A 26,726-nucleotide genomic window follows, 5' to 3' on the forward strand; every position below is an offset into this window, starting at 1 on the left:
TACTCCGAGGTAGTCAGTTGAGGAAGCCGTAGTGCCACAAATCTGCTTAAGAAAAGGACTCTTCCACATCACTGTTTTGATATGTCATTTTGATTTTAAGTCCAGTAACTGGAAGACTTTTTAAACTTGCTCTTAAACTATTTTGGCTAGTCTACTTTGCAACTTGTACCACAAACTTAATGCAACTGCTGTAATATGTTGGCTTCCCGTCTGTCATGAACAATGTTATGAAATGTCCCCACACCCCTCCCAAGAAAAATATGCAGTTCTATGTTTTTTTTGTTTTTTTTTCAGCTGTGGCTAATGCAAGAGTAACTGGTTCTCCATACTTCCTAGAAGAATAGGCTAGGTGACTGTTTTCAGCATTAATTGTGTGTGCTGGCATATTCTTGGAGAATGCTGTGCATATGAATGTTAAGGAAATAGCAATGCTGGAAGCTAGTCATCCTGGAAATCTACAACTGTGGTTTTCAATCTTTTCCATACCGTGACCCCATGTTACAACAGAAAAGAGTTCCAGGATCCCCCATCCTATTACACATAAAGAAAGAGACGGGATTGTGACACCTAATCCTCAGGCCTGGTTGTGACCCTCTGGTTGAGAACTCATGATCTTGAAAGACTGGTACAGTGGAGGCAGCTGCCATCAATGCTATCACTCTAAAACTTTAGCTTCTTTAGCTGGGATCTAACTGAGCTGCAACCTTCCTCTTCTGTAGTGAATTCTGCAAAACTACGGTCCTTCTGAATGTTCCCCCCATAGAGAATGACATTCTAGGACTAAAGCTCTGTGCAGTTGAGAGATCATGATTCAAAAGACAGTTGGCTAGGATCTTCAAACTTGGTGCATCTAGACCTGTAGGTGAAATCAGAGTTTTACCCACAGAACTTTCCTAAACACATCTCATCTATTGTATCTCTGTTAGGAATGTAGGCGTGGCCACAATGGAACAGACCTGTAGTATAACTAGACCAGTGTCCTGTCTCTGAATCATCTGGGGGCCACTGTTTGAGATAATCTTCCCCCTATGAAGATCTCACATTAATTTCTAATAGTTAGTTTGGCTCGACACCTGAACCATGCGGTTTCATATCTGTTTCAATGTTTGCTTGCATTAACTATTATAACTCTTGCTGTCTACATAAATGTCCAACCCCGCTTTGAATCTGGCTACGTTCTTGGACTGAATGGCATCCTGTGGCCATGAGATCCACAGTGTAATTAGGTGTTGTATGAAAATGTATTTCTTTGATCAGTTCTGAATTTTTCACCTTTCAAGTTTTATTGGCTGTTCCCTTGTTTTTGTTTTATGACTACCAAATTCACTGTCCCTTTTGGTCAATTTCATGGTCATAGGGTTTTAAAAATCATAAATTTCATGATTTCAGCTATTTAAATCTGAAATGTCAAGGTGTTGCAATTGTAGGGGTCCTGACCCAAAAAGGAGGTGTGGGAGTGTCTCAAGGTTGCTGTGTGGTGGGTTGCAGTACTGCTGCCCTTACTTCCGGGCTACTGCTGGCGGCGGCGCTGCCTTTAGAGCTGGGCAGCTGGAGAGCAGCGGTTGCTGGATGGGAGAGCAGCGGCTGCTGGCTGGGAGCCCAGCTCTGAAGGCAGCACAGAAGTAAGGGTGGCAATACTACGATCCCCCTAAAATAACCTTGTGACTCCCCTGCAACTCCCTTTTGGGTGAGGACCCCCAATTTGAGAAATTCTGGTCTCCCTGTGAAATCTCTCTAGTATAGGGTAAAAGCACACAAAATGCCAGATTTCACGGTTGGTGATGCGTTTTTCACCATGAATTTGGTAGGGCCCTACTTATGACATCGATGACCCCAATCTACCTTCTCTAGCCCATTCATAAATTGATGTATTTTTATCATGTTCTTTCTTAGGCTATTGCTACACTGCAGCCATGGGGTGTGCTTGCAGCTCATGTAGACATACCCAAACTAGCTTTAGTCTAGCTATCATGAGAACCACGACAGTGAAACTGGGGTGGTGCACACTTCAGCATGAGCTGTATGAACCCACCCAGAACTCTGAGTAATCGCTCATGTGGCTAGCCCACACTGACGCCCATGCTGCTGCGGCTTCATGGCTACCAGTAACCAAGCTAACTAGTTGAAAGCTAGCTCAGGGATATCTACACAGACTGCAGTCACACTCTGTGATTGCAATGTAAACATACCCTCATTTATCTCCTCTCTATGGAAAATAGTCCCAATCTTTTCAAGCTGATTTCACATGAATGTGTTTCCACCTCCCTAATCATTCTTGTCACCCTCCTCTGAATCACCTCTAGTTCTGCAGTGTGCTCTTTCAGATGGGGTGAACAGAACAGTATCCTAGATGAAGGCGAACCATTGATTTCTAGAATAGGATTGTAATTGTTAACCCATGCATTTTATTTCCTCACTTGTTTTGTTTTATTTGCCAGAGTTTCTGGTAGTATATTTTTCTGTTGCACCCATCTCATATATGGCTAGAGATGGTTGAGCTGCCGATGCCCCTTCCTCCTCCCCACGACCCACCCACATGCTCCTGTGCTGCCTGTTTGCTTCTGCTATGCTTTCTTCCAACTCCCTTGCCTGAACAGTGTTTTATTTATTTGTCACTTAGTAATAGAATTCCAGATATTAGATATGGAAAAGACTTGATAGGTCATTTTGCCCATCTCCATTCCAATGCATTGTCTTCTCAAGGGCTGTGTACTGTCTAGCAAGACACCTTAAAGATGTGCAGATATGTGAATGGACCACTAAACACAAATTCTAAGTGAGTCCCTTCCCCCATCACAACACAGTTGAGAAGCACTTCCCCTTTCCCTTCCTCCAGGCTGTAGCTTGCCTAAGGAAATCTCCTTGAGGACTGGTTTTTGCCACAGATTGGGCTCTGCAGATCAGGTAATATAGCATAATGCTGTATCTATTCCAGGTAAGCTCCAGAAGGCTAGAGGTGGGACAACATCCGTCCCCCCCTAACACCACTGCTGCCCAACATGGAGCCACTCTGCCTCTATTCCCAGCCCACCCAGTGCCTCTCTGCCAGTGGATCCCACTTCCACAAAAAGCCCTCCATGTTGTCCTAGGAATGGGGAGAAAACTGCATGGGGTTGGCTGATTTCCCCCATGGGAGGAGTGAAATCTGGGCCCAAAGGGTCCCCTCCACACATGGAGCTTGGTGACATGAGCTAGCCCTATGTTTGGAAAATATACTGATGATCATCTAAACTTTCCATTGTGCAGTGTCATTCCATTACTCCTGTCATCATTGTGCACCCTTGGGTTACTCACACAATCTCTTTTCTTTTTATGCCCTTTGAATACTTGCAGACAATTATAACCCCATTAGTTGTCATCTGGATTGTCTACGAGTCCTGTTCATGGACCCATTCCTGTAGCCTCTCTCTCACACCCCCACACACAAAGAAGGAGCTGTGTGCGCACGATGACTGGAGGATATGGTATTCTATTTTGAATTTTTTTTAAATAAATTATTGTTTATTTTTAGAGTTTTATTTTGTAATGATCTGCCCAATATTCCCAGTGTCAACTACAGAGAGACTCCCCACTCCCAGCACTGAGACACTCACTCTCCATAGTTGAAATCTGCTTTGTCATTTTTGCAACTACATCATGTATTCAGTTCACTCTTGTTGCTCCTGGGTATTTTCTGGCATTAGTGTTCTCTAAATACAGTATATCCTTCCACTAAATCTGTTCCGGATGGCTTATCCCAAGATATATCAGTTTGTATTTTTCAGGCTTAAATTTACATTGTTATTATTCTGGCCAGTCTGTAACTTTTCATTATCCTCATGATTTGAACACTTTGCATCTTAGTAATAATAATAATAATAATAATAATTAATAATAATAATTTGCATTTAATTAATGGTCTGGTTTGGATCTTTTCTTCCGGATCATTAGGAAAACTTAAATATAACTGGTCCTAATACTTATCCCTGCAGCAGCCCACTGGACATCTTCCCCAAACCTGATATCTTGCCATTTATCATTCCTCTTTGTATACAGTCCTTCATCCAGTTTTCAGTCTGTTAAATGCCATCAACTCAGCTGAGACAAGACTGGAGATGCAGAGATGGTAATCTTGCTTAAGATCATGTTAGTGCTTCCTGTTAGATGTTTTCTGATTACAGACAGGAATGTTTAGGTCATGTGATGTGCTTGGTAGACCACTTCTTCCTGTAAAACACTTTTAAGAAAAAAGACTTGCTTCTAGTGGCACTGAGGAAGTATTGTATGTGAACAGTTGCGATGCTGTTTAGTGTGGCACCCATACCTGTTTTTCCAAGACCCATTCCACTGTAATCATTTTAGATTGCACCTTAGTTGTTTAATCACATTTTCTGAAAAAGTAGAGTGAATTTTGTTTAAAATTTTACTGGTCATGCTACGTTTACTAGTTTTGTAAAGTTAATCTACTTGTTTCACTTCATTTTTGGAAGCTGCACGGTTACTTATTGATGTTGTAGATAAAAACATGTAAACCATGAAACTTACTCCCTTATTTCTTGCAGATATGAAGTTTTGAGTGTTTTCATTTTTCACACACTCTTAATAAATTAAGTGGATTGGAACTTTACAGAATATGTTTTAATCACTCTTAGAATACACAATATCGACAAAAGATTTCATTTTGAGTTTCAAGGTAAAATTCCCATTACAGATCCATATGGCAGATCCCTGCTCCAATATTCCACATTCACTACATGCAGGGAACTCTCATTGAGAGAAACGTGATACCATGGGTCAGATTCTGGCCTGCCCCAGTGCATATGTGAAAGCTGATGGAGGGTACAAGGAGTTTTCTCCTGTTCTTGCACCCTGGCAAGGTGAGACCAGAATCCTGGCAGGAAGTGTAGTCCCTGTTTGTTACTAGGAAGCTCATTCTTCAGCTGGTGTGAATTCTCATAGCTCCATTGACGTCAGTGGAGCTATGACAGTTTACTCCAGCCAAGGATCTGTCCCATGGTTGCTAGGTGCCTGAAAAGGGGAGAGGGAGAGGCAGTGATGGCTCCATCCCTCCCTCTACACAAGCCAGCATGCTAGTATTGTAGTTGGCCAAACAGAAGAGGGGAATACATTGCACCTTTTTCAAGAGTCATGTAGCAAGCATGTGCTACCTGGGAGTTTCTAGGAAGAACCCTGGCTGAGTCAGAGTCCTGGAGACCTCGCCCACTCTGCACCCCTCTTATTTGCTTTGTGCCAACAAATTCAAAACTACAAGCATGTAGGTGCCACAGACTAGCTCTGTACTACTTTCTTTGGGGCTCTGTCTCTTCGCTTCACTTTTCAGTCTTTTAATCCTACTGACAGATATTCTGCCTTCCTTTAGTCTGTGTCAGATTTTTAACCTCCCCTCTCCCTTTGTTTTGTTTTTTGGTGGTTCATTCCTTAAGACCTACTTTCAGTCAGTGTTCTTCTTTTCTGTATCTCATTCTAAGGATGTGTCCATCCTGCAAATTTCAGGCCTCAGATTCATTCAGTACAAGCCTTACTCAGAAAATAACTTTTTTTTTTAAAGGTAGTTTTGGTTGTAAAACTTCTTAAAATGTAAAATATTTGAATAATTTCTTCCATATCTATAAGTCAACATAGTGGTGACACAGAAACACTGATAGTTCATGTTTTTCCTATTCTTGCAGCCTGATAAAAGTCTTATCACTAACTTTGCAGGCATTTTCAGTGAGTAATGTAATATGTAAATAATTGAAATGAAATGAAGAAGACTTTACAGAGGAACTGAAAGGTGAACTTCAAATAGTTTTATTTGGCAAGAGAAATAAGTGCTTTTATTGCCTGATGGACAGTACGGATTTATTCAAACCCTTTTAGATGAAAAAAATTATTTTTTCTTCTTTTCTGGCTAGCATCTTGTGAACACATTGGAGCGCACCATAAAATATTAACCAGCCTCTTAATTAGTAGATAGCGGAATGCTCTGTTCTGCAGGGTCACAAATTCAGCAGTGAGCTTGGTACCACTGTCCTGGGTTGATGAAGTCCAAATTCATGGTGCTGTGGTACACACTGCAAGTGACAAAGTACCCGAAATGAACAGCAACAACAAAAAGAGCAAGGATAATGGACCAGGTAGACCACTAGTCTGATGTGAGAGAGTAATTCCAGCCCTCCTAACTTCTACCTCCATCTTGCTGTAAGAAGCAACTGGAAGAAGTGATTGAAAGGGATCAACTGTGTAGGATAATTTGCAAGCCAATGTCTTAAGGAGATATTTGTATTGCAGTAGCAGCTAGAGGCCAGGGACCAATTAGGCTAGGCACTGTACAAACATACACCAAAGAGTCAGTTCCTGCGTTGAAGAACTTACAGTCTAGTATTCTTGCTGACAGTATAGGTTTTTCAAAGTCTCCTGTGATGTGGAGTGTTCCATGATTAATATATTCCACAGCCTAGACACTTGGCTCCCACTTTCCAATGCAGCACTATCCAGCTTTGGCAAATTTGACAATACTCCAATAAGTCTTTAAAAATGAAACCCAAATGTTTTAAAACTTCAAAACCCCTCCTTGCAGCTTCTGAATTCAGAAGGGCAGCTACAACTTGGTGGCCACTAGGACACTGCAAAATTGTGGGTTTCTTTCCCAGGTTCACCACATTCAGAGTAGCAGCATTTTCCCCTGCATCCCAATAAATTTTTGTGTGTTGCAGAAAAAGATGATCTTTTTTCCTTAAGCCTGAGTCTACTGAAATCACAGTCTTGTTGGGAGACCACAGGTGGTTGTTGTGGAGATAATTATGAAATCACAAAGAGATGAAAAAGCCAAAAATAAGCATCAGATTGTCTTTTAAGAAACCAAGATCCTCTTCTCTTGCAAATGTGTTCAGGAGTTAAAGCAAGAGTGCACGCTTGAGTGTAAAGGGGAGAACTCCCTGAAACCATGTAGTATGTAGGAGAGTTTTTGTCTGCATTATGGGCCAGACTTTGAGGGGAATCAGAACAGCACTCGGCACACGATGGGCGCGGGGGAAGGGAGCACATAGGTGGCTTTTTGCCACCTTTCCCCACCCCTGAATTCTTGAGGCTGGCACAACTTAAAGCAGTTTCAGGACCACTCTAAGTTGTGCTGACTTTGGCTAGAGGCTGATATATCAGCAGGGTCACTTGTGCACAGAATAGTTCAGCCACAACTGCTCCGACCTCAACATGCCCCCTGAAATGCTCCCATATCTGGCATAGCACTTATGCTACATTGGGGTTTTCCCCAAGCCAGAAAAATTCCCAGCTGTCCACTTGGGGCACTTTAATTCTCCTTTGTGCTGCCAGAGTGGTACAAAAGAGATTTGGCAGGCCTGAGATCTGGCCCTATGGTTTTTGTTGTTGTTGTTGTTGTTTTTTTATAGATTTCTGTGAACCATCCACTCCTTTGTTTTGTTTAGTAACAGTTGTCAAATTGTAGAGAGGCAAACTATTGTTAATTTTTTCTGCACCTCAAAGGGCTAGATTGTGCTTTGGAATACCTGCCTACTTGGCACATCAGTAGATTTTTGCTATGTTGTCAGGTGCATCAGAGGGGATTCTGAGGGGCCACACAGTTCGTGAGGTCTCAAACTAGAGTCTCCAAGAGTCTGACCCTACCAGAATTGCTCCTGGGAGCAGTGCAGGCTTTCCTGCTCACTGCATGATCCTTGAAGATGGTGCAACGTATTCCCCACTCTGCTAATGGCCAGCTAACAGGATGCTGGTCTGAACAAGGGAGTAAGACAGAATAAACTCTCTGAAGCAGGTGGAAGCAGGGAATGGACAGAGCTTTAATTCTGTCTTTCCCACTTGGTTGAGGGTACTTCACTGCTGATGAGCAGAACTGAGGCAGGGCAGTGGGCCTCCTAATTTGTTGTAGCAGCAAATTACCACCACCTTGGAGCAAGGAGGAAGCAGGGGAGGAATTGTGTCTCAGGTGTGTCTGAGGCCCTGTCTACACTGGCAAGTTTCTGTGCAGTAAAGCAGCTTTCTGCGCTGTAACTCCTGAGGTGTACACACTGCCAAGCTACTTTGTGCGCAGAAACTGTGCAGTTGTAGCGCTTTAAAAAAAACCCACCCCAATGCGAGGTGTACAGCTTTCAGCGCCGGGGCTACAGCGCTGCTGTGCCAGTGTAGACACTGGTCGATTACAGCGCTGCAATTGGCCTCTGAAAGGTGTTCAGCAATGCCTGTTCTTGCCTTTCTGGTCATCGGTTTGAACTCTACTGCCCTGTCTTGAGGTGACCAACTGTCATCCCTACCCTGTATATTCCTTTGGAATTTTGAAAGTCCCCATCCTGTTTGCTCAGTGATGCATGCAGTGGTCTCAGTGCATCTTTCCAGGTGGCCATGCCTGCTCCACACGCCAGGCGATCCTCCAGCTTGGAGCAATGCCGAGCTGCTGGACCTCATCAGCATTTGGGGAGAGGAGGCTGTCCAGTCCCAGCTACGCTCCAGCCATAGGAATTATACCACCTACGTACAGATTTCACAATGCATGACAGAAAGGGGCCATGACTGGGACTCATTGCAGTGCAGGGTCAAAGTGAAGGAGCTGCAGAACGCCTAGCACAAGGCGCAAGAGGCAAACCGCCGCTCTGATGCTGCGCCCATGAGCTGACAGTCCTACAAAGAGCTGGACATGATACTTGGTGGCGACCCCACATCCACTGTGAAGACCACTGTGGATACTTCGGTGGCTCGCGTGCCAGTCAAGAGTGGACCAAGCCAGGAGGAGGAAATTTTGGATGAGGATGTGCAGTGGGAGAGGGACCCAGAGGCAGAGGATGACTCAGAGTTCAGAGATGCATGCAACCAGGAGCTCTTTTCTACCCCGGAGGAGGCTAGCCAGTCACAGCTGTCATATGTTGGCAAAGTGCAAACGGGAGAGGAGGCCCCTGGTAAGTGGATTTGATTTTGGGAATTGCTGAAGCAAGTTGTTGGGATCAGGAGAGTTGCATGCCTTGTCTCCCACCACATGCCTCGTCTGAGCAGCAGAACAGGCTATTGATTGACTCCCTCACTTCACGGGAATCTCCCTCAGAGATCTCCAGGAAACTCTTGTGGAGATACTGGGCAATCTACTGGTGCAGGTTCTTTGGCAGAGCTGCTTTGTTTCTTGCCCCATTAATGACAACTTTCCTGCGCCATTGTGCCATCACTGAGGGAATGGAGGGAGGGTTTGGACCATTGCTGCACACAGTCGAGCTGCATGGGGGCCAGGGCGGAAGCTGCAGTCTTGGAGAAGACCCTCCCTTGATTCCCTGCTCACCCTCAGCAGCGAGATATCTTCCATAATGATCACATCCTGTGGAAAGTGTGGAGACAGGAATTATAATCAGGGCCCTCCTACAGTACTGGCTCTCCCCAAGAGCTACGTGCCCAGTGTACAACAGGGTCCAGGAATACTGATTTACCTTGCCCCTCTGGCAACTTACCATTTGGGGGGTCTTGTGGCTCATATGTGCTTGCGTGGGGTCAGCCAGTTAGTAACAGATGTGTGAGTACTGGCTTTGTTTTAAATCACTGAATCAGTGTTCTCTGTGTTGCAAACAATACTACTTCTGTAAAATGTTGCATTTAAACTTCACAGAGATGACCTGGGGAGCCCAGCCTCCTTCTTTGTTATTGGCATCTGAATGTCTGCGCAGAATTAGAAAGTGGCCAAGAAGAACTAAGGAGGACTTCTGTGTGATATTATGATGCACTGCGCCGCCAAGAAACAGGAATTGAAGGAGTGTTGGGACAGCAAGAAGAGGGACTGAAAGGAGAATGCGGCATGTCAGAATGAAGCCAGGGAGTGGCTCTTAAAGGTTACGGAGCATCAAGCAGATATGCTCCAGGCGATACAAGCTCTGCAAACCGAGCAGCTCCACGCCTGCCCTCCCCTGCAGCCACTGTCGCAAAACTCTTTCCTAAGCTCCCCCCAGACACTACCAACACACTCTTATCACCCTCTTGGCTCCAGTCTATACCCGTGGCATTCCATTCCTCCCCCCTCACAGTCCAGCAGTGTGGACTCCCACTACCCACCGCACTCAATATCCATCCTTCTGCAGTTTGGCCCTGCTGAAGTACAGTACCTGCTGCATTGTACTTCAAAGGAGAAGGTTGGATACGATCCCTGGCCATACACAAATCTTTAGCTGTCTTGGGACCCTACCTCCTCCTGGGACCTTCCCTTACCCCATTCCCCTCACTGCTGATGGTTTTTTGTGTTTTTTTTTAATAAAAGAATTGTGTTGGTTTGAAAGCAATCTTTATTCTATTAATTGAAAGCAAAAAGAGCCCTGCAAAGTAACATACGATTATGTTAAGCCCACATATTGCATCGTCTGCACCAATCACCTCCTAGCATTACAAGCACTGCATTCTCGAGCATAGCAACAAATATTAGTGGCTTTCGGCTTCAAATTACTGCCTCAAGGCATCCCTGATCCTTATGGCCCCATGTTGCGCCCCTCTAATAGCTCTGGTTCAAACTCAACCTCCAGGCGCTGAGCCTCTGTAGTCCAGCCCTGAGTGAAGCTTTCACCCTTTCCTTCACAAATATTATGGAGCGTACAGCACACGGCTATAAGCATAGGAATATTGTCATCAGCCAGGTTCAGCTTCCCATAGAGGCAGCGCCAGCAGGCTTTTAAAGGCCAAAAGCACACTCAACAGTCATTCTGCACGGTAATCACACCTGGCAGACTCTACGAGGATACTAAGACATGTATGCCCATGTCAATGGACGCATGTCAATGAATGGTGGGACTTTGCATTCCCCTCTTGGCTGGACAAAGATACTCCCTCTGAGCTACATTTTTTATACCCTCATACAAATTAGTACTGCTACTCTGACATAATTAGTTACTGCCCCCAGACGTGGCTAGTTATTATCCATCACTTCGTACATGTTGGTTCAATCAAAACATCTCTATTACGTACTGTCATCCTGACCTTATCTTTTAGGAGGGGTTAGTGTGTTCCTCTTATCCGTGGGGAATGTTTTTATACCATCCTTGATATTGGGATGTTCTGGTACCATTTGATATCAGGTTGTGTTTGCATGAGTACTCTGTGCTTAGCACTTCTTAGTAATGTGTATTTTTGCAATATCATCCCTGTCCTTGCCAGATTCTGTGAGCAGGTCCTGCCTCATACCAGGCCTCTGATACAAGGGCTTATGTCTCAGGCTCTCTTCCTACTACAAGAAGCAGGTCAGACTCTTTCCCTAGTGCTTCAGAAAGTGTAAGGGAGTGTGTGCACTACTACTTTGTTATCCATTGTTAGCAATGCCCACTGTCTTCAGAGGATGGGCTGTTCCTTAATGCAATGGCAGCAAGTTGCATCAGGCAGTGTTTCCCTCCCCAGGTTCCCTTGAGCCATCTTGCCCTGAAACTGCTGAATTGCCATGGTGCTGAAGCATCTTTGCTTCCTTGCCCATAGCTTCAGATAAGTTCTGGTGCAAACTCCTCCCTTAACACAAGAAATTCCAAAAGTGCTTGTAAGATCTGGAACACTTGTTGCATGCTGTGACTGATAACTTTCAGAAATCCAGCATCCAGGAAGTTTGTTGTGATGATCAGCTAGACAAGGGACTGCAGAAGTGGTACCAGTGAATTAGGAACAGCTGGAGACATCTTTGTACAAGACACCACCCAAAATGGATGTTTACAGGACTTTGGAAATGGCAGCAGAATTAGTGAGCAGCAAAAGCCCAGTTGGTCAGGAAGAAAGGGTCCTTTGGTCTAACGCTACCAGAACAGAAAGAGAAATCAAGATGCAGAAACCTGATTTCATTGGACAAATTGATGCAAAGTACAAATAGCAGAATAAAATGACTTCAGATTGGTCAGTTTCACAAAGCTGTAAATATCTAACGTAAGAGAAGTAGCAGCAAAGAGGCTGGGAAATCAGAAGAGAGATTTAAAAATAAAAGGCTAAGCAGGAAACTAGTGCAGTAGGACTGAATGGTGGATACAGAATGAATAACTGGATCTATGAGTCAAAGTGGGTGAACTGTTGAGTTGGCTAAGACATTTCTAAATAACAGGAACCTTTAAAATAGGACTTAATCTGCAGAAGCTGAATAATGAAGGTTGATAGTTTTTCTTCAGTTTGATGTTTTAACAAAGTTCCAATTAGTCTCATACAGTATGAGAGTTATGGGAATGTTTAAGGTCAAAGTTGCTCAGATGGGGAAATGAGGTTTTTCTGGAGATATAGAGAATAAATGATATGTGAAATCTTTGAAAAAACAAAACGAACACATTTTCCTGTGTTTTTGCTCTTATTCGAAAGTAACTCAAGGGGATACTGTCAACTTGAACTTCAGTCCTTTTAAGAATAGGTTAAAAGTCGTTTCACAAACTGCACTTCCCCTGACATCTCCCTGGCATCTCCCTGACAACTCTTATTATTTTACAACCACAATTTCCTCGTTTTTGTTTTAATTTTGATTTCCCCCCCCCCTCTGCTCTTTATATTTGTCTCAGACAAATAACAAGGGAAACAGACTATAAAGGGTTGTTGTATTTGCATTTTTTTCCTTAATTGCTTTCATTTATAGCTCCCTCAGGAGTTACTTGTAATTATAGTATGTACAGAAAATTCTGACGTGAGTAATTGTTAAATGGTTATACATGAGGACTATGCTTGAAACTCAGTTTAACTTTAAAGAGGCTTGTGCAAACCTTTTCCTGTTTTATTTTTTAGTTACTACAGGCTGAGATATTGCCAAACTTTGCTTTGCGTTTCTGGTTGAATAATCCCAAAGAACTAGCTGTAAAGGCCCCTGGCCACTGGGCAGCTGGTCCAATACACAGCAGCATGTCTTTTGAATGGGATAGATTCCAGCCACCCACCACACCACATTCTCTATCCATTCTTATTGCAGCAATCAGCAGAAGGAGGAATGGAACTAAGGGCCCAAGAGAAGAGAGAACCAAATGATGGGGAACGGGGAAGGAAGCAAAGGGGATACTTGTCTCCAAGCTCACCCTGTTTGGATGCTTCATAGCACTCTATCGTTTTGAAAATGTCACAAGTGTTCTGTGATGATTGAGGACTCTGTCTGTACAATTTATGAATTCTGTGCAAGATGATGAACTTTCTCTCTGTATATCTTTATCAGGCCACCATCTCCATTTTGAGTGCGCAGGCTAGTTGCTTTCTCTGTTGTGCTTTTGCCTCCATGTTTGCCTTGGAATTTCAGTCCTAGTGATAAAAGGCTGACAATAGAGGGTCATTAACTTGGGATGGTTCTCTCTTCTAATACAAACACTATAGATGATAGAGTGGCTCCCAACCAGGAAAACTTGATTGTTAGGGGAGGGATTGCCTGGCAACAAAGTCGCCTGGTAGTTTGGGGAGGCTGATCTAGTAGCCCTCTGACAGAGGGATTGGAAGGGTATAAAGGACAGGAGCTGATCAGGGTCCAGGGCCATTTTCACCAGCTCAAGGTGAGGGAAGCTGCTTCAGGAGCCAGATCAGGCACAGGGGAATCCTGTCTACCTGAACACAGCTGGTCCCCCAAGGATGCCCAAGGGAAGGGTGAGCTTGAGTGAAGGATGTTTTGTTCAGATTGGTGGTTGTTTTCTATATGACCTGTATTCTGTGTGTGTGTGTGTGTGTTGTGCTTAAATAAAGAGCAATAATGTATTGTGTTATATGCTTCACCTACCACATGGCCCCTTGATGTCAGTGCTGGGTCATGGGTAGTTAGCCAAGTGGCACGAGACATGACCAAACATCAGGAAACAGTCATTTGTCAATACAGGATTAGAAACCAGAAGTCAAATGCAAAAGACAAGGTCGAGTCAGAAACTGGATATAAGAAGCACAACAAGGAAGCAGAGTCTTCAGCAGCAGCTAGCTGGGATTCTGCCTAGCTGCACAGATGAACTTCCTGTATCCTCCCCAGATTTAAGTCATATGTCCAGACAAATCAGGAATTGGGAATGTCCTGTCAGTCAGGCCCTCCACAGGCAGCACATCCTGTGGTGTGTGTGGGTCTCTGAGGCTCATGATTTGGTGAGTGTGTCTGCTGCCAGAACTGTTAGGTGGCAGCGTGGATGTAAGGGATTGGGTCGTAGGCTGTCTGGCCTAGCAGTCACAGCTGGGCTGAGGTGAGAGATGCTAGTCAGCGAGACGGGTTCAATAAGCTAGAGTCAGGGTCAAAGGCATGCTGGGATCAGAGACCGGAGATCATAGGTAGTACCGGGCTAGAATCAGGAGGCAGAAATTAGGGTCAGGAGATCAGGAGACAAGGTGAGGTCTGGAGTCACAGCAGGCCCAATGTCTGTGTGGTTGCCCAGACAACTTCCTGGAGCACCCTCCAGGGTTAAATAGGGTGGTTGGCCAATCAGAGGGCCACAGGGTACTGTCACTCTGGCTCCCTTGGGTGGTACATCCTACAGTGCCTACTTTCCACAATGATCCCTGACTGTGGCTCTGCATAGCCTCCCAGTGGCACTGTGAGAATGTCAGCTATCCCAGGCTCTGCCGACCTGGCTTCTAGTTCCTGAATCCTTACTGTGGGGGTGGTTGCCACCCGCAGAATCTGCAAACCCAGGTTCTGGGCCTGCTGCTCCTCATATCACTCTCTCACCCTTAGGGGCAAACTTTCTGCATCGTCTGGGTAGCTTTTGTAGAAAGCCTCTATTAACTTGGGGGTGGGGAAGCCCAGTTCCCAGCATGGGTCCTCAGGACCATACCCCTCCCAGTCCACAAGTTACTATAATTTCCCCTTTTTGATCTTGGAGTCCAATATGCCTTGAACAGGGTATTCTTCATGGTTCTGGAGCTGGATGGATGGTGAAGCTGGTTGCATTAGGTCCAGAAATGGGTTTTCTGTGAATGGAAGACTGGGTGCATTTTGAGTGACCTTGGCAGGCAGAGTTTAACAGTGACAGGGTAATTAGCTGGCAAATCTGAAATGGTCTCGAATATCAGTGATGTAGTTCAATGTTTCTCAAAGACTGGTCCGTGGACTAATGCCAGTCCCTGAGATCTCCCTGACGCAGTTTAGGAAGGCAACAAGCCAGTCCCTGATATCAAAAAGATTGAGAAACACTCATCTAGTTTATGGGATGAACTGTTTGTGTGGAGGTGTTTGGTTGAGAGCCAGACCTTCCAACCCACCATGAATTCGTGGCTCTCCTGTCTCTGGCAATCCACATATTTGCTTATAGGCCTCCTTTGCTTCCACCATATGTTCCTTGAGTTCTTCCTGAATGTGGTGGATTTGCTGTACTATATCTCAGGCCTCCAGATTTTGGGAGGTCATTGAGAGCATGGGATGAAAACCATAATTGGCAAAAAAGGGACTTTGGACTGTGGAGACGTGACCAGTGTTGTTATATGCAAACGTGGCATATGGGAGGAGAGAGGACCAGTAATCCTGATGACTGTTTGTGAAACACCACATGTACCATTCTAGCACTTGGTTTACTCTGTTTTGGCCATCTGTTTGGGGGTGGTGCGCAGATGATAAGCAGGTATGGATGTTTAATAGTTAGAGAACTTCATGCCAAAAATTGGGAGATGAATTGGGACCCTCTGTCAGATCTGATACATTCAGAGAGCCCATGCAGACAAAAGACGCATGTGGATAGAAATTGAGCAGTTGCTGTGGCCAGTTGTGCACAAGGAATGAAGTGAACCGTCTTAGTCAGTTGATCTACTATTGTGAGTATGGTGGTGCATTTATTCGATTCAGGAAGTTCTGTATCAAGTCCATGGCAATCACTGTCCAGGATCAAGTGGGAGTTTCTAGGGGCATAAAGGTGCCGAGGCATTTTGTGAGTGGAACTTCTGCACAAGATTCATAAGTCTGAATCGCTGTCCATACCTGGGGGTCACCAAAAAGAGGTGGGAGGTCAGACATAAGGTTTTGGAGTAGCCAAAATGGCCCATTAAGGGGGCATTGTGGCATATCCAGAGTACTTTCAAGAGGGGGCATCCTGGCGGGACATATGTTATTCCATCTGTCACAGTACACCACTGCCTGGTATGACCATTGGGTTGCTCTGGGGAAACTGCAGTTGTCTTGGCCAGGAGGTCGTCTTGAGCAGCCAATTGGATTAAAGTAAGGAGATCATGTTGCACTGTGAGGTTTGAGAAGGAAGGGTCTTTCCCAATTATGTTATCTTCCTCCTTGTAGTTTTCTCCCTTGCACAACAGAGTGTTGGCTTTCTTGTTCTTGGTTTCAGGTTGATGGGCCATAGTGAAATCAAAATGGAGAAAGAATAGCACCCATCGGAGCTGTTGTTGTTTCAGGGCTCTGGCTTTACATAAATACTCTAGGTTCTTATGGTTGGTATATACTGTACCAGGCCCCCTGAAGATCTAGTCTGGTGAACACCCAAGCAGATTGGATATGGTTCAGCAGCTCTGGGATCAGTGGAAGGAGTATTGGATCCAAAATGCCTCTTGATTTAGCATCCAGCAGTCTACACAGAGACATAGGGACCCATCTTTTTTCTATACAAAGAGGATTGGAGCCCTGGCAGGACCAGGAGACATTACACAATGGATGAGCCCTTCAGCTGTGTTCTCCTGGATATACTCACCGAAGGCCAGGAGTTCAAGCTCCAACATTGCATAGATCTGGCCATACAGCATATTGACCCTGGGTTGCAGATCTATCCGACAGTCAGTGTCTTGGTGTGGGGGCAGTGGGTCTGCATTTTTCTTTTAGAAGATGTTGATGAAGTCCTGGTATTTTCTGGGGACTTGGAGGGTCTCCCTTTTGCTCTCATTAGTGGATGTGCAGGTCATGACATGCCAGCCAGTTTTTGCTGAGCATTAGAGTGAAATGCGGATAGTGAATTGCAGTGCTTCCCGGTGTCCCTGTATTGCAGCCTCTAGCTGTGTGGTCCCTTGCATCATGATCTGGGGGACAGGTCCCATCTGTTGTTTCCACAAGATCAGGCATAGGTTCCTTGTGAACATGGATTCGTAGAGCCCGGACTATCACTGCATCTATGAAGCTGTCAGCGGCACCAAAGTCAGAGGGCCCATTGTAGAGGAATTTTCTGGGCCTTGTCTGGGATGTACAGCTGAATCTGTACCTGGAGGTGTGGTGAGAGTCTTGGGAGCTCAGGAAGGATCCCGAACAGGGCTCGGGGGAGGGAAAGGGGAAGGGCTAGGTGGACAGGGACATAGGTGGAATGGCAGCATGGTCCCCCTCTTCTTTCTTCACTCACACAGCCAATTATCAATACGGATAGACAAGTCTGTGACTATGGCTAAATCCATGGGAGCCTCCAGACCAGATCTGTGATATGGTACCATTGCTGTTGGTGAGCCTTTTCACACCGCTCTAGTCTAAAATCAGTGGCCTGTTTAGCCCTTACCAAGGTCATTGTTGAATTTTGGGCACACTTGTGTTAGTTTAAGGGATAACTCAATATACTTTAGTCTAAAAGTAGTATCTCTGCTCTCAAGATTTGGTGATGGGAACATTACCTTTGTTCTCCTGAGAATGATTTATAAAAATACAAGAGAAAAATATGGACACTAGTAAATGAGATGGCTCAATGACTATCTCAGTGTAATCAGTCTAGTGTTCATGATGAATATCTATTCACTGAAAGTGGTGCCTGAGCTAGACATGGTATGCTTCCTAATCATTATTTGAAGATAAGATGGAACTTGTAGGGCTGCCCATTTGCTTAATATCATATTTGAATGATCTGATATTACAATGCCCTTTATTTGACCGATCAAGTAACAATCAGCAGTGACTAGCCAGTTCCATTCTACAGTGGAAATCCTTTGAGATTTCTTTGAACATTGGTTTTCTAAATGGAAATATTATTTTTCCCAATGAATCAATTGGATCTGAAGAGTCAGTCATGTAAAGTCAAGAGAGAGGCTTTAAATATATTAGAGTTTGTAATAATCTGATAAATTGGGTGAACTATTAGGGAATTCAACAGATAGCTCAGTGGTTTGAGCGTTGGCCTGCTAAACCCAGGGTTGTGAATTCAATCCTTGAGGGGGCCATTTAGGGATCTGGGGCAAAAATCGGGGATTGGTCCTGCTTTGAGCAGGGGGTTGGACTAGATGACCTCCTGAGGTCCCTTCCAACCCTGATATTCTATGATTCTATGATCCAGTTCTCTTGCATCAGTTTTTTTCACCAATCTATTGTTCAACTCTCAACAAGATTAGCTCCGTCTGAGTTTAGACCATCTCACCTCCTAATCCTTTCATCCACTGTAAAAAAGCAATCTCCTCTTTTGACAAGACCTTTTGTAGCAACCGGAAAGTACTTGTTGCCCTCTTTACATTCCTGTTGTGCATTTTTTAAAAAAAGCAAAGTATAAATTTGACTTAGTAAAGCCTTGTCCTTAAACATAAGTAGATCATTTAAAATAAGTCAAATCAAATCAACAGGCTCATGGAGTTAATGGTATTCCTATAGCTGATAGTTTTCCTTCCCTGCTAAATTGTAGAAAACAGGAAAATTAAGAAGAATTTGTTATTTATTAAGCACCAACAATATATTTGGTGATATACTGCAACTCTGTTTTCATCACATGACAAGCATGAATTTGCTGTGTCTGATCAAATACAAACACATCTCTGTCTCTTAATGAAAACTCTGCATTCCCCTAATCCTAAGTATAATGGGAAATGCTTAAATTGCAGTCTGGCTATTGCTATAAGGCTAATGGTTCCAATACCTGAATTAGGATTTAATAATCAGTTACCCCTACCCGGTAAATTACAGAACCTCCACATACCTTTGGTTATTGCTCCTGAATCTGTGATTATGTAAAATTAAACTCTTGATATATGTATTAGTCATTTTTGTTTGTACAGTGGTATTATAGGCAATTGTCTCCTTGATATCCCTTCCCTAACTCCGTAGAATAAAAATTACTTCTAGCAAAGGAAAACAAACCAAATCCGAAAGTTTGTAATGTAATAAAAACATTCACTTTGAACTGATATGTGTGTTTACATGTCTAATACTACATCTCAATCTTGTAGATCATTGCCAAGCATCTGTATCTATCCATAAGTATTATAAAGCTCCTAGAACCATGGTGCCTAAGCATTGCTCCCTATATAAGCAGTCATTTGGTATTTAAATCATACAAAATATTTTTATGTAGTCAAAGTAACTGTGTATACAGTATACAAAAGGACAATCAAGTTACAGATGTCTCAATTGACTATTAAACTATATCTGGTGTACCAGATGGCTGCGTAGTGAAATTTTGCACTGATGTGCAGCAGTTCTGAGTCCAGTTCCCAATCTTGGGTTCCCTTGGGTTGGTAAGACCTCAGATCACTGTGCATGCACCTGGACAGATTTTCTGTTGCCCTGTTTAGCTATTTACACTAGTGCAAAGAGTCCAAAGTAGGTGTAAAACTACTAGATGACTATAGCATTTTACACCAGATTACAGAATGTGCAAATGATGACATATCCTCTTTATCCCCATGCCAGAGGGCCCAAGGGAGGTAGGCAGAGCGGCTCATGTTGCTCTACTAGAGACCTTTCTGGCGAGTACTGAGTGCCAGTGGGGCACTCAAGTTAAAAGGAAGCCTCATTGGATGAGTTGTGATACACAGGAACCTTTAGTGTGGTGGTTAAAGGGAGCTAGGAGGAGAGAGACTGTGGCATCCTCAGGTTCCATCACAGTTTTGAAGAAGTACTAGAAGTCCCCACAAATTACAACATTTACCTTGGACCTGATGTTGCTTTATTTTATGCAGGGCAATTAAGCAGGTAAGAATTGTTTAATTACTGACCACTCTAACTATTTACCCTGTATGTACATAGTCAGTGCCATGCACTCTCAGGATAGTGACATTAATTTTTGCCTTCCAAAAATAATAATACACAAGTACCATAAAATCAAAAATTTTCAAGATTCGCCGTGCCTTCTTATATGTATTTTCCCTTAGGAAAGCTGAGCTCAGATACAGCATCTGATTTGCAGTAAGGGCCTTTGTTTTGCTGTGCTGTTTCCAGCTGGATTGAATGAGACACAAGCAGATCACTGGTTTACCCAAGCTCACACAACAGTGAATCAGGAACTCAGATCAGATTAGAAACCAGAATCTTTTAGGTTCACAGTCCTTTGCTTTCAGCTGGGATTTTTAGAGACACCTAAGGGAGTTAGGGATTTAATGGGACCTGCAGGGGCTTAGCTCCCTAAGGCTCTTTTAAAAATCCCAGCCTCCATTAGTTTTAGTACAGTTCGGTAACCAAGTAAAATTACCAAGTAATTCTCAGGAAAAGGTATTTATTGTATAATTATGGAATAGTTATGACTCTAGGTGCTCTGTAAAATTAAGTGCCTAAAGACGGGTGCAACCTCCGGTCCCCTTTTCCTGCCACTCCTTGCAATCACCAGGCTTTCTCCATGTCCCCTACTGAGCTCATTGGTCTTGTGACGTACTGAGCACTTTTGCCCCATCCTGCAAGACATTAAAGTGCATGAGCAGTCATACTGAAGTCAATGGAACTACTCACATGCTTACAGCTCAGCAAGTGTTTAAATGTTTTGTGGGATTAGTTCCAGAGTATTCAGCACCTTGCAGGGTTGAGCCCCTAAGTGAGAGAGTGCAGTTTGCCAGGCTCCCAGGTCAAGTACCTTTTAGCATGTTCCTGTATCTCAGAAGCAACTGCATTGTCTCTGTCTTTGATGGTCTGCAATAAACACCCAACAGTGTAAGACCAGAGGTATCTCAAATAAAGAAATGTTTGGTTTAACATAGGGAGAAATATCAAGACAAAAAATTAGGTGGATCAAACCGTATCCAGTCCTTGTACTAGAAAACAGCCCAGCTAAAATCTTGTAGTTACAGTGGTTTAAGCCAAGGACTGAAATCTTCACACTGTGTGTTCAGGAGTTTGTCAGCCTCAAATTTTCAGTTTTTTCTCTCCCTCTCTCCCTCCCTCAGTTTTAGTTGTTTAAGGTGCAGATTTATTACCTGGTGACTTTTAATCAAATATAGATTATACATTGAGCACCGAGACTGATGAAACTACTCAAGAGCATAAAATTAAGTATTTGCTTAAGAATATGCAGGATCAGAGTCCTAATTAATCAATTATTTCTAAATTATTTAAAGATTTATCTGCTAAATTATCATGAATAAGAAACTGGTTTTTTTTTTCAATATAAATTGGAAAGGCTTTGTAAGAAATTAACTGGATGAAGTGGGTTTTTTTTCTGTGTTTATAGAATTGCTTCCAAAGTTTTAAACAGACTAATGCTGATGTTCTTGTCCATGGGTTTATTTCTTTTCAGATGGAGCAGACATGTGATGATATAGATGAAATGTTCAGCAATTTACTGGGGGAAATGGACCTGCTGACGCAGGTAAGTAATCTGGTTGAAAACAAGGGATAAGAGAAATTACTATAAGGGAGGGAAACAAGGAGAACGCCTTACCTTCCTTATTCCTCTGCAACTACTCATTGCACCTTCCTACTGAATAAATACAGGTAGTCTTTTGAAAGTGACTTAAAACTGATTTTCTCTAAATCATGTTGCCTGCACAACGACAAAAGTGACATTATAGTAGACTAGAACATGAAACAGCTCTAACATGATATCAGAGGCCTTTTTCAAAAAGTTAATCCAGATTCCTAGTAGACTTAGCCCCAGAATGTGCAATCGTTTTGCTATGGAAACAAGAAGAGTTTGCATCTGAATCACCATGGATGAACACTTTGCGTTCATGTTTAAATGAACTGTAACCTGTTGAAGCACAGAATTCTAGAAATGTAGGGCTGGAAGGGACCTTGAGAAGTCATCGAGTCCTGCCCTGTGTGCTGTGGCAGGACCAAGTAAACCTAAACCATCCCTGTTTGTCCAACCTGTTTTTGCAAACCTCCAGTGATGAGGATTTCACAATTATAAACTCTAAACTGAGTGAACTATAAACTATGAAAATGAAGACAAAAATGTTTTTTACTAATTTGTTGACTATTTGAAAGACATCTAGCATAGTGATTCATCACCACATGTGCCAAAATATGAATGGCACAACACTGATGGTATTAGGGAATATGTGTATACGAAATATTGTTCTGGAAAGAACTATAAAACAACATGAGTCTCTTTCTAAACCCAAGACCTTGGAAGATTTCCTACACCAAAACTGGTAAGATTGAGGAAGAATTCATAACCAAAAACTTGTTATACTCATTAAATTTGTTTTAAATTAAATTATGCTTAAGTGAAACACTTAAACTGTCATCTGGAATTTTGTTTGAGGTGCCCTACTTAAAGCCTCTAGTTCTGAAGTCTTTCTGTTTGTTGAACTCCAGTCTGCCAAATTCAAGTCCAAACATTTTGTGACACTGAATAGGAATTCTGCTTGAAGCATCTTGAAAGCCTAGAGGAAAACATGATTTAATATGACCGTCTTGGCTATCAAAACCAAAACACTTGGTTCCCTGTTAGCTTTCTGACTTTTTAACAGCTTTAGTTATAATTGAGAACAGGGTCTTTTAGAGTAATTAGTTTCATAGTAAAATATTGAAATTATAAAAGAAAAACTACTTTTGCTTTGTGTTAATTTTTACTTTATGTCTTCCTCATATTCCCCCTGTTTTTCTTAGAACTTTTTCTAAGAACTGGTTCTTCTAGCTTCTTATTTCCCTAAACTATTCTGTGAAATGTATTTTTTCTTCCCTTTTATTACTGTCTTTGGGCCTTTATTCTCATTTATACTAAGGTCTCTCTATACCACTCTGGCAGTGTAAACAAGCCAGAACGTAGATGTAGATATGGCACATTCACAGGATAAACAGGCCTTAGACAGAAAGGGCTGATTCTCATTTATACTACCTCTTCATGTTTAATTTTTAACTACTTTTCTGCACGTCCATTGTTTTCTCTTTCATAGAATCATAGAATATCAGGGTTGGAAGGGACCTCAGGAGGTCATCTAGTCCAATCCCCTGCTCAAAGCAGGACCAATCCCCAACTAAATCATCCCAGTCAGGGCTTTGTCAAGCCTGACCTTAAAATTTCTCAGGAAAGAGATTCCACCACCTCCCTAGGTAACCCATTCCAGTGCTTCACCACCCTCCTAGTGAAAAAGTTTTTCCTAATATCCAACCTAAACCTCCCCCACTGCAACTTGAGACCATTACTCCTTGTTCTGTCATCTGCCACCACTGAGAACAATCTGGATCCATCCTCTTTGGAACCCCCCTTTCAGGTAGTTGAAAGCAGCTATCAAATCCCCCCTAGTTTTTCTCTTCTGCAGACTAAATAATCCCAGTTCCCTCAGCCTCTCCACATAAGTCATGTGCTCCAGCCCCCTAATCATTTTTGTTGCCCTCCGCTGGATGCTTTCCAATTTTTCTACATCCTTCTTGTAGTTTGGGGCCCAAGACTCCAGTATTCCAGATGAGACCTCACCAATGCCGAATAGAGGGAAATGATCACGTCCCTTGATCTGCTGGCAGTGCCCCTACTTTTGCCCCTACAAAATGCCATTAGCCCTCTTGGCAACAAGGGCACACTGACGCATATCCAGCTTCTCGTCCACTGTAACCCCTAGGCCCTTTTCTGCAGAACTGTTGCCTAGCCGCTCGGTCCCTAGTCTGTAGCAGCGCATGGGATTCTTCCATACTAAGTACAGGACTCTGCACTGGTCCTTGTTGTCCTTTGATTTGTCTTTTTCAGTTTGCTTGTACTTCCACTCTTTTCAGTTTTCCTTTCTGACCAGCATGAAATACCATTTCCTGTCTTTAAAAAAAAAAATTAAAACATTTCCTTTATGCATTTGAGTGCTGATCCAGCAAAGCACTTAAGAAAATGTTTAAGGTAAAGCAGGCCAGTAGTAAGTGCTTTGCTGGATCAGGGGCCATGATTGCCACTTTTGTCTTCTCTATTTTGTATATAAACTCCTTTCTTTAATTCCTTTTATCTGGTCTTGTGAAATTATCTTATGTGTTTATTTCCTTCCTTTCCCTATTAGCACCTTCTCTATTTTTGCAAGCGTGACTAGTCATAATGCAGAAGTGATATTTTGAGTTCACATTTCCAGCTTTGCACAAGTTCATAAGAAACTAACATTGTGGGGCTGGGAAATCATAAGAAATGAACTAGTAAAAAAGAGTTTTTATTAATTTTTTTATGGAAAATTGTCACCAGTTTTAGACAACCTAGTAAATATAAACACTTCTGGGATCATTCAGCTGCTAGAGCCAACTATTTCATCAGTGGGAATTACAGAGAGGAATCCTCTTTCCTTGCCTTAATTTTGTATGCTTCTCATAGTTTTCTAAAGCACCAGTCCCCAACCTGCATTCTTAGGAACAAACTGCAGGCTAGAGAAATTCTCCCTTTAAAGAAGCCATTCACCCATAGAAAACATCATGGAGTAAACAAGACCAACACACTAGTATGTGGGTTTCTGTTTCTTGAGGGAAGAACTGAGTTTGTTAGAATAATTATCAGTGTAACCTGGTCAGTAAACAATGTTCCCTCTAATTTTTTACATCCATGTGCAGAATGAATTTTGTTATGTGCATCAATACGAAGGTGATGTATGGCTGAGGTGGGCCCGAGGGGTTTGAAGTGTGAGAGGGGGCTCGGGGCTGGGGCAGAGGGTTGAGGTGTGGGAGGGGGTGAGGGCTCTGACTGGGCGTGTGGGCTCTGGGGTGGGGCTGGGGATGAGAGGTTTGGGGTATGGGAGGGGGCTCAGGGCTGGGGCATAAGGTTGGGGTGAGGACTCCGGTTGGGAGTGCGGGCTCTGGGGTGGGGCTGGGGATGAAGGGTTTTGGGTGCAGGCTTCCCTGGGGCTGCGGTGGGGAGAGAGGACTCCCCTCAGCCCTCTCTCGCCACAGCAGCCTGGGGCTGGGAGAGAGTGCCTCTCCCTACAGTGGCAGCTCCAGGGCCAGGGGAGAGGCGCCTCTCCCTGCTGCATGCCTGAGTGGCCCTTGATAGCCGGGCGCACGGCTGTGCAGCTTAGAGGGAAGGTAGTCAGTAAATATTAGTATCTTAATGATAATTATATCATCAGCTCCTTTCTTTTTGTTCCATCTCCACAGAGTTTAGGAGTGGAAACTGTCCAGCCTCCATCCCCCAAAGAATCTAATAAAGAATATAACTTTACAGTTGGCTTTAAAGATTTAAATGGTAAGTGATTGGAAGGATTATGTAGTGTTGCTGTGATGTGTTTGTCAGCCTTCTGCCAGTTGGAATCAACAGCAACAAGGGCCGGGTTCTGTATCTAGGAGTCCCTCTTAACAATACAAAACAGAATCAGCTCGAGCCCCAACCCAATAATCTGAGAAAATTTACCACCAGTCCTTGGCACCTCTAAGAGACCATACTTCCCCTCTCCCAAGCACTGAGTCTGGGTAACAAAAGAGAACTTTTAATAAAAGGAAAAGGGAACCAAGCAATAGTTTGGGAAAACCCCACAACCATGTTCAAAAGCATGCCACCATAAGCAGAATCCCAGCCCCACAGTGCATGGGGCGGTGTCCTTTGCATGGGGCGGTGTCACTTTGTGGTGGGAAAGTCTGACAAACGAATGTGCCTTTAACACATCACTCCCCCATCCTCCGCGCATGTGGCTGTCCTTGGTTAGCGAAGACCCAGAATTCAGAGGTGTGGTCACAGGGGTTCACCTTCTATTCCACAAAGGGTGTGGGGAGCGTCAAGCAATGTCTCTGTGGTTGCTGTGTGCCCTTGCTGCTGGTGGTCATGTGCTGCCACTGTTGGACACTCTCTGCCACTTCTGCAATGCCATGTTCTGAGGTTCCACTGCTTAACCCAGGTCTTCAGTGATTTCAGCTCTTAGTGATTTCAGGTAGCAGGAAACCTCACTGCCAGTACAGCCTCTGCATTGTCTTTCCTTTCGCCACTATCCCAACACCAGGTCTAAGACCCCCTAGACTTGCTTATCAGTGATTCAGCACTGGTAATTACTGTACAGAAACAATGCCTCTGAATAGAGTCTGATTAGCTCTGTCTCTAAACACTAGAGAGGGGAAGCTCAAAGGGTGTCTAGGACAATTTGGGCGGAGTCCACACCACCAGGTAGCATAGCAATATAATACAAATACAAGTCCCCATCACCTGTCTTTCACTGGGATTTGACATCCCTACCCCCCACTTAGAGAGTAAGGTTCAGTTTAGGGCAACCTCTTCAACCAGGGCTGTCTAAGTACAGTTCTGTTGCCCTTTACTCAAACAATAAGGATAACCACGTGTCATTACTCTTGCACTAAAGTGGTTTGTAACCCAACACCAGCCAAAGGTGATCATTTTGGCAAAGTAGCTCCATCATGCTGCATACCGAGGCAGAATAGCCATGTCTATGCAAACACGGTTCCTGAAGTCTTTTCCCCCAGCTCATCACTAATGTCAGGGGAGAGCTCATTCAGACATCAGTTACATCTAAAAAATACTACAACAGTGGAGGAGTAAAAAGCTAAACATCCATGATTGTCAAAAGCAACCAATGATTTTGGGTATCTCAATTTGACCTTAAAGAGGTCTGATTTTCAGAGCATGGGTATTCAGCACTTTCTGAAAGTCAGGCTTGTGAAGGTGTCTCAAGTTGGACACCAAAAATAGAAATCACTAGTCACTTTGGGAAATCATGGCCTAATGTCTTTCATATTTAAATGTTTAATGAAACTGAAAACTAAGATTGGTAATGTTAGACTGACAGATGGAATCCATGAAAGGAAAACAAGACTGTGTAATGTCATTTGCGCTTGGCCCTGG

General features: G+C 43.5%; 1 protein-coding gene across 1 annotated transcript in view; it reads left to right on the plus strand.

Moving 5' to 3' along the window:
- The window catches only part of APBB1IP (amyloid beta precursor protein binding family B member 1 interacting protein), a 102,163-nt gene that overhangs the window by 15,520 nt on the left and 59,917 nt on the right, over positions 1 to 26,726 (plus strand). The window contains exons 2-3 of the mRNA XM_084618092.1: positions 21,273 to 21,344; positions 25,037 to 25,124. Of these exons, the coding sequence (XP_084474218.1) occupies positions 21,273 to 21,344; positions 25,037 to 25,124 (160 nt within the window). The remainder of the gene's footprint in view (positions 1 to 21,272; positions 21,345 to 25,036; positions 25,125 to 26,726) is intronic.

The sequence above is a fragment of the Lepidochelys olivacea genome, assembly GCF_965140295.1.
Source record: "Lepidochelys olivacea isolate rLepOli2 genome assembly, chromosome: 2".
NCBI lineage: Eukaryota > Metazoa > Chordata > Testudines > Cheloniidae > Lepidochelys > Lepidochelys olivacea.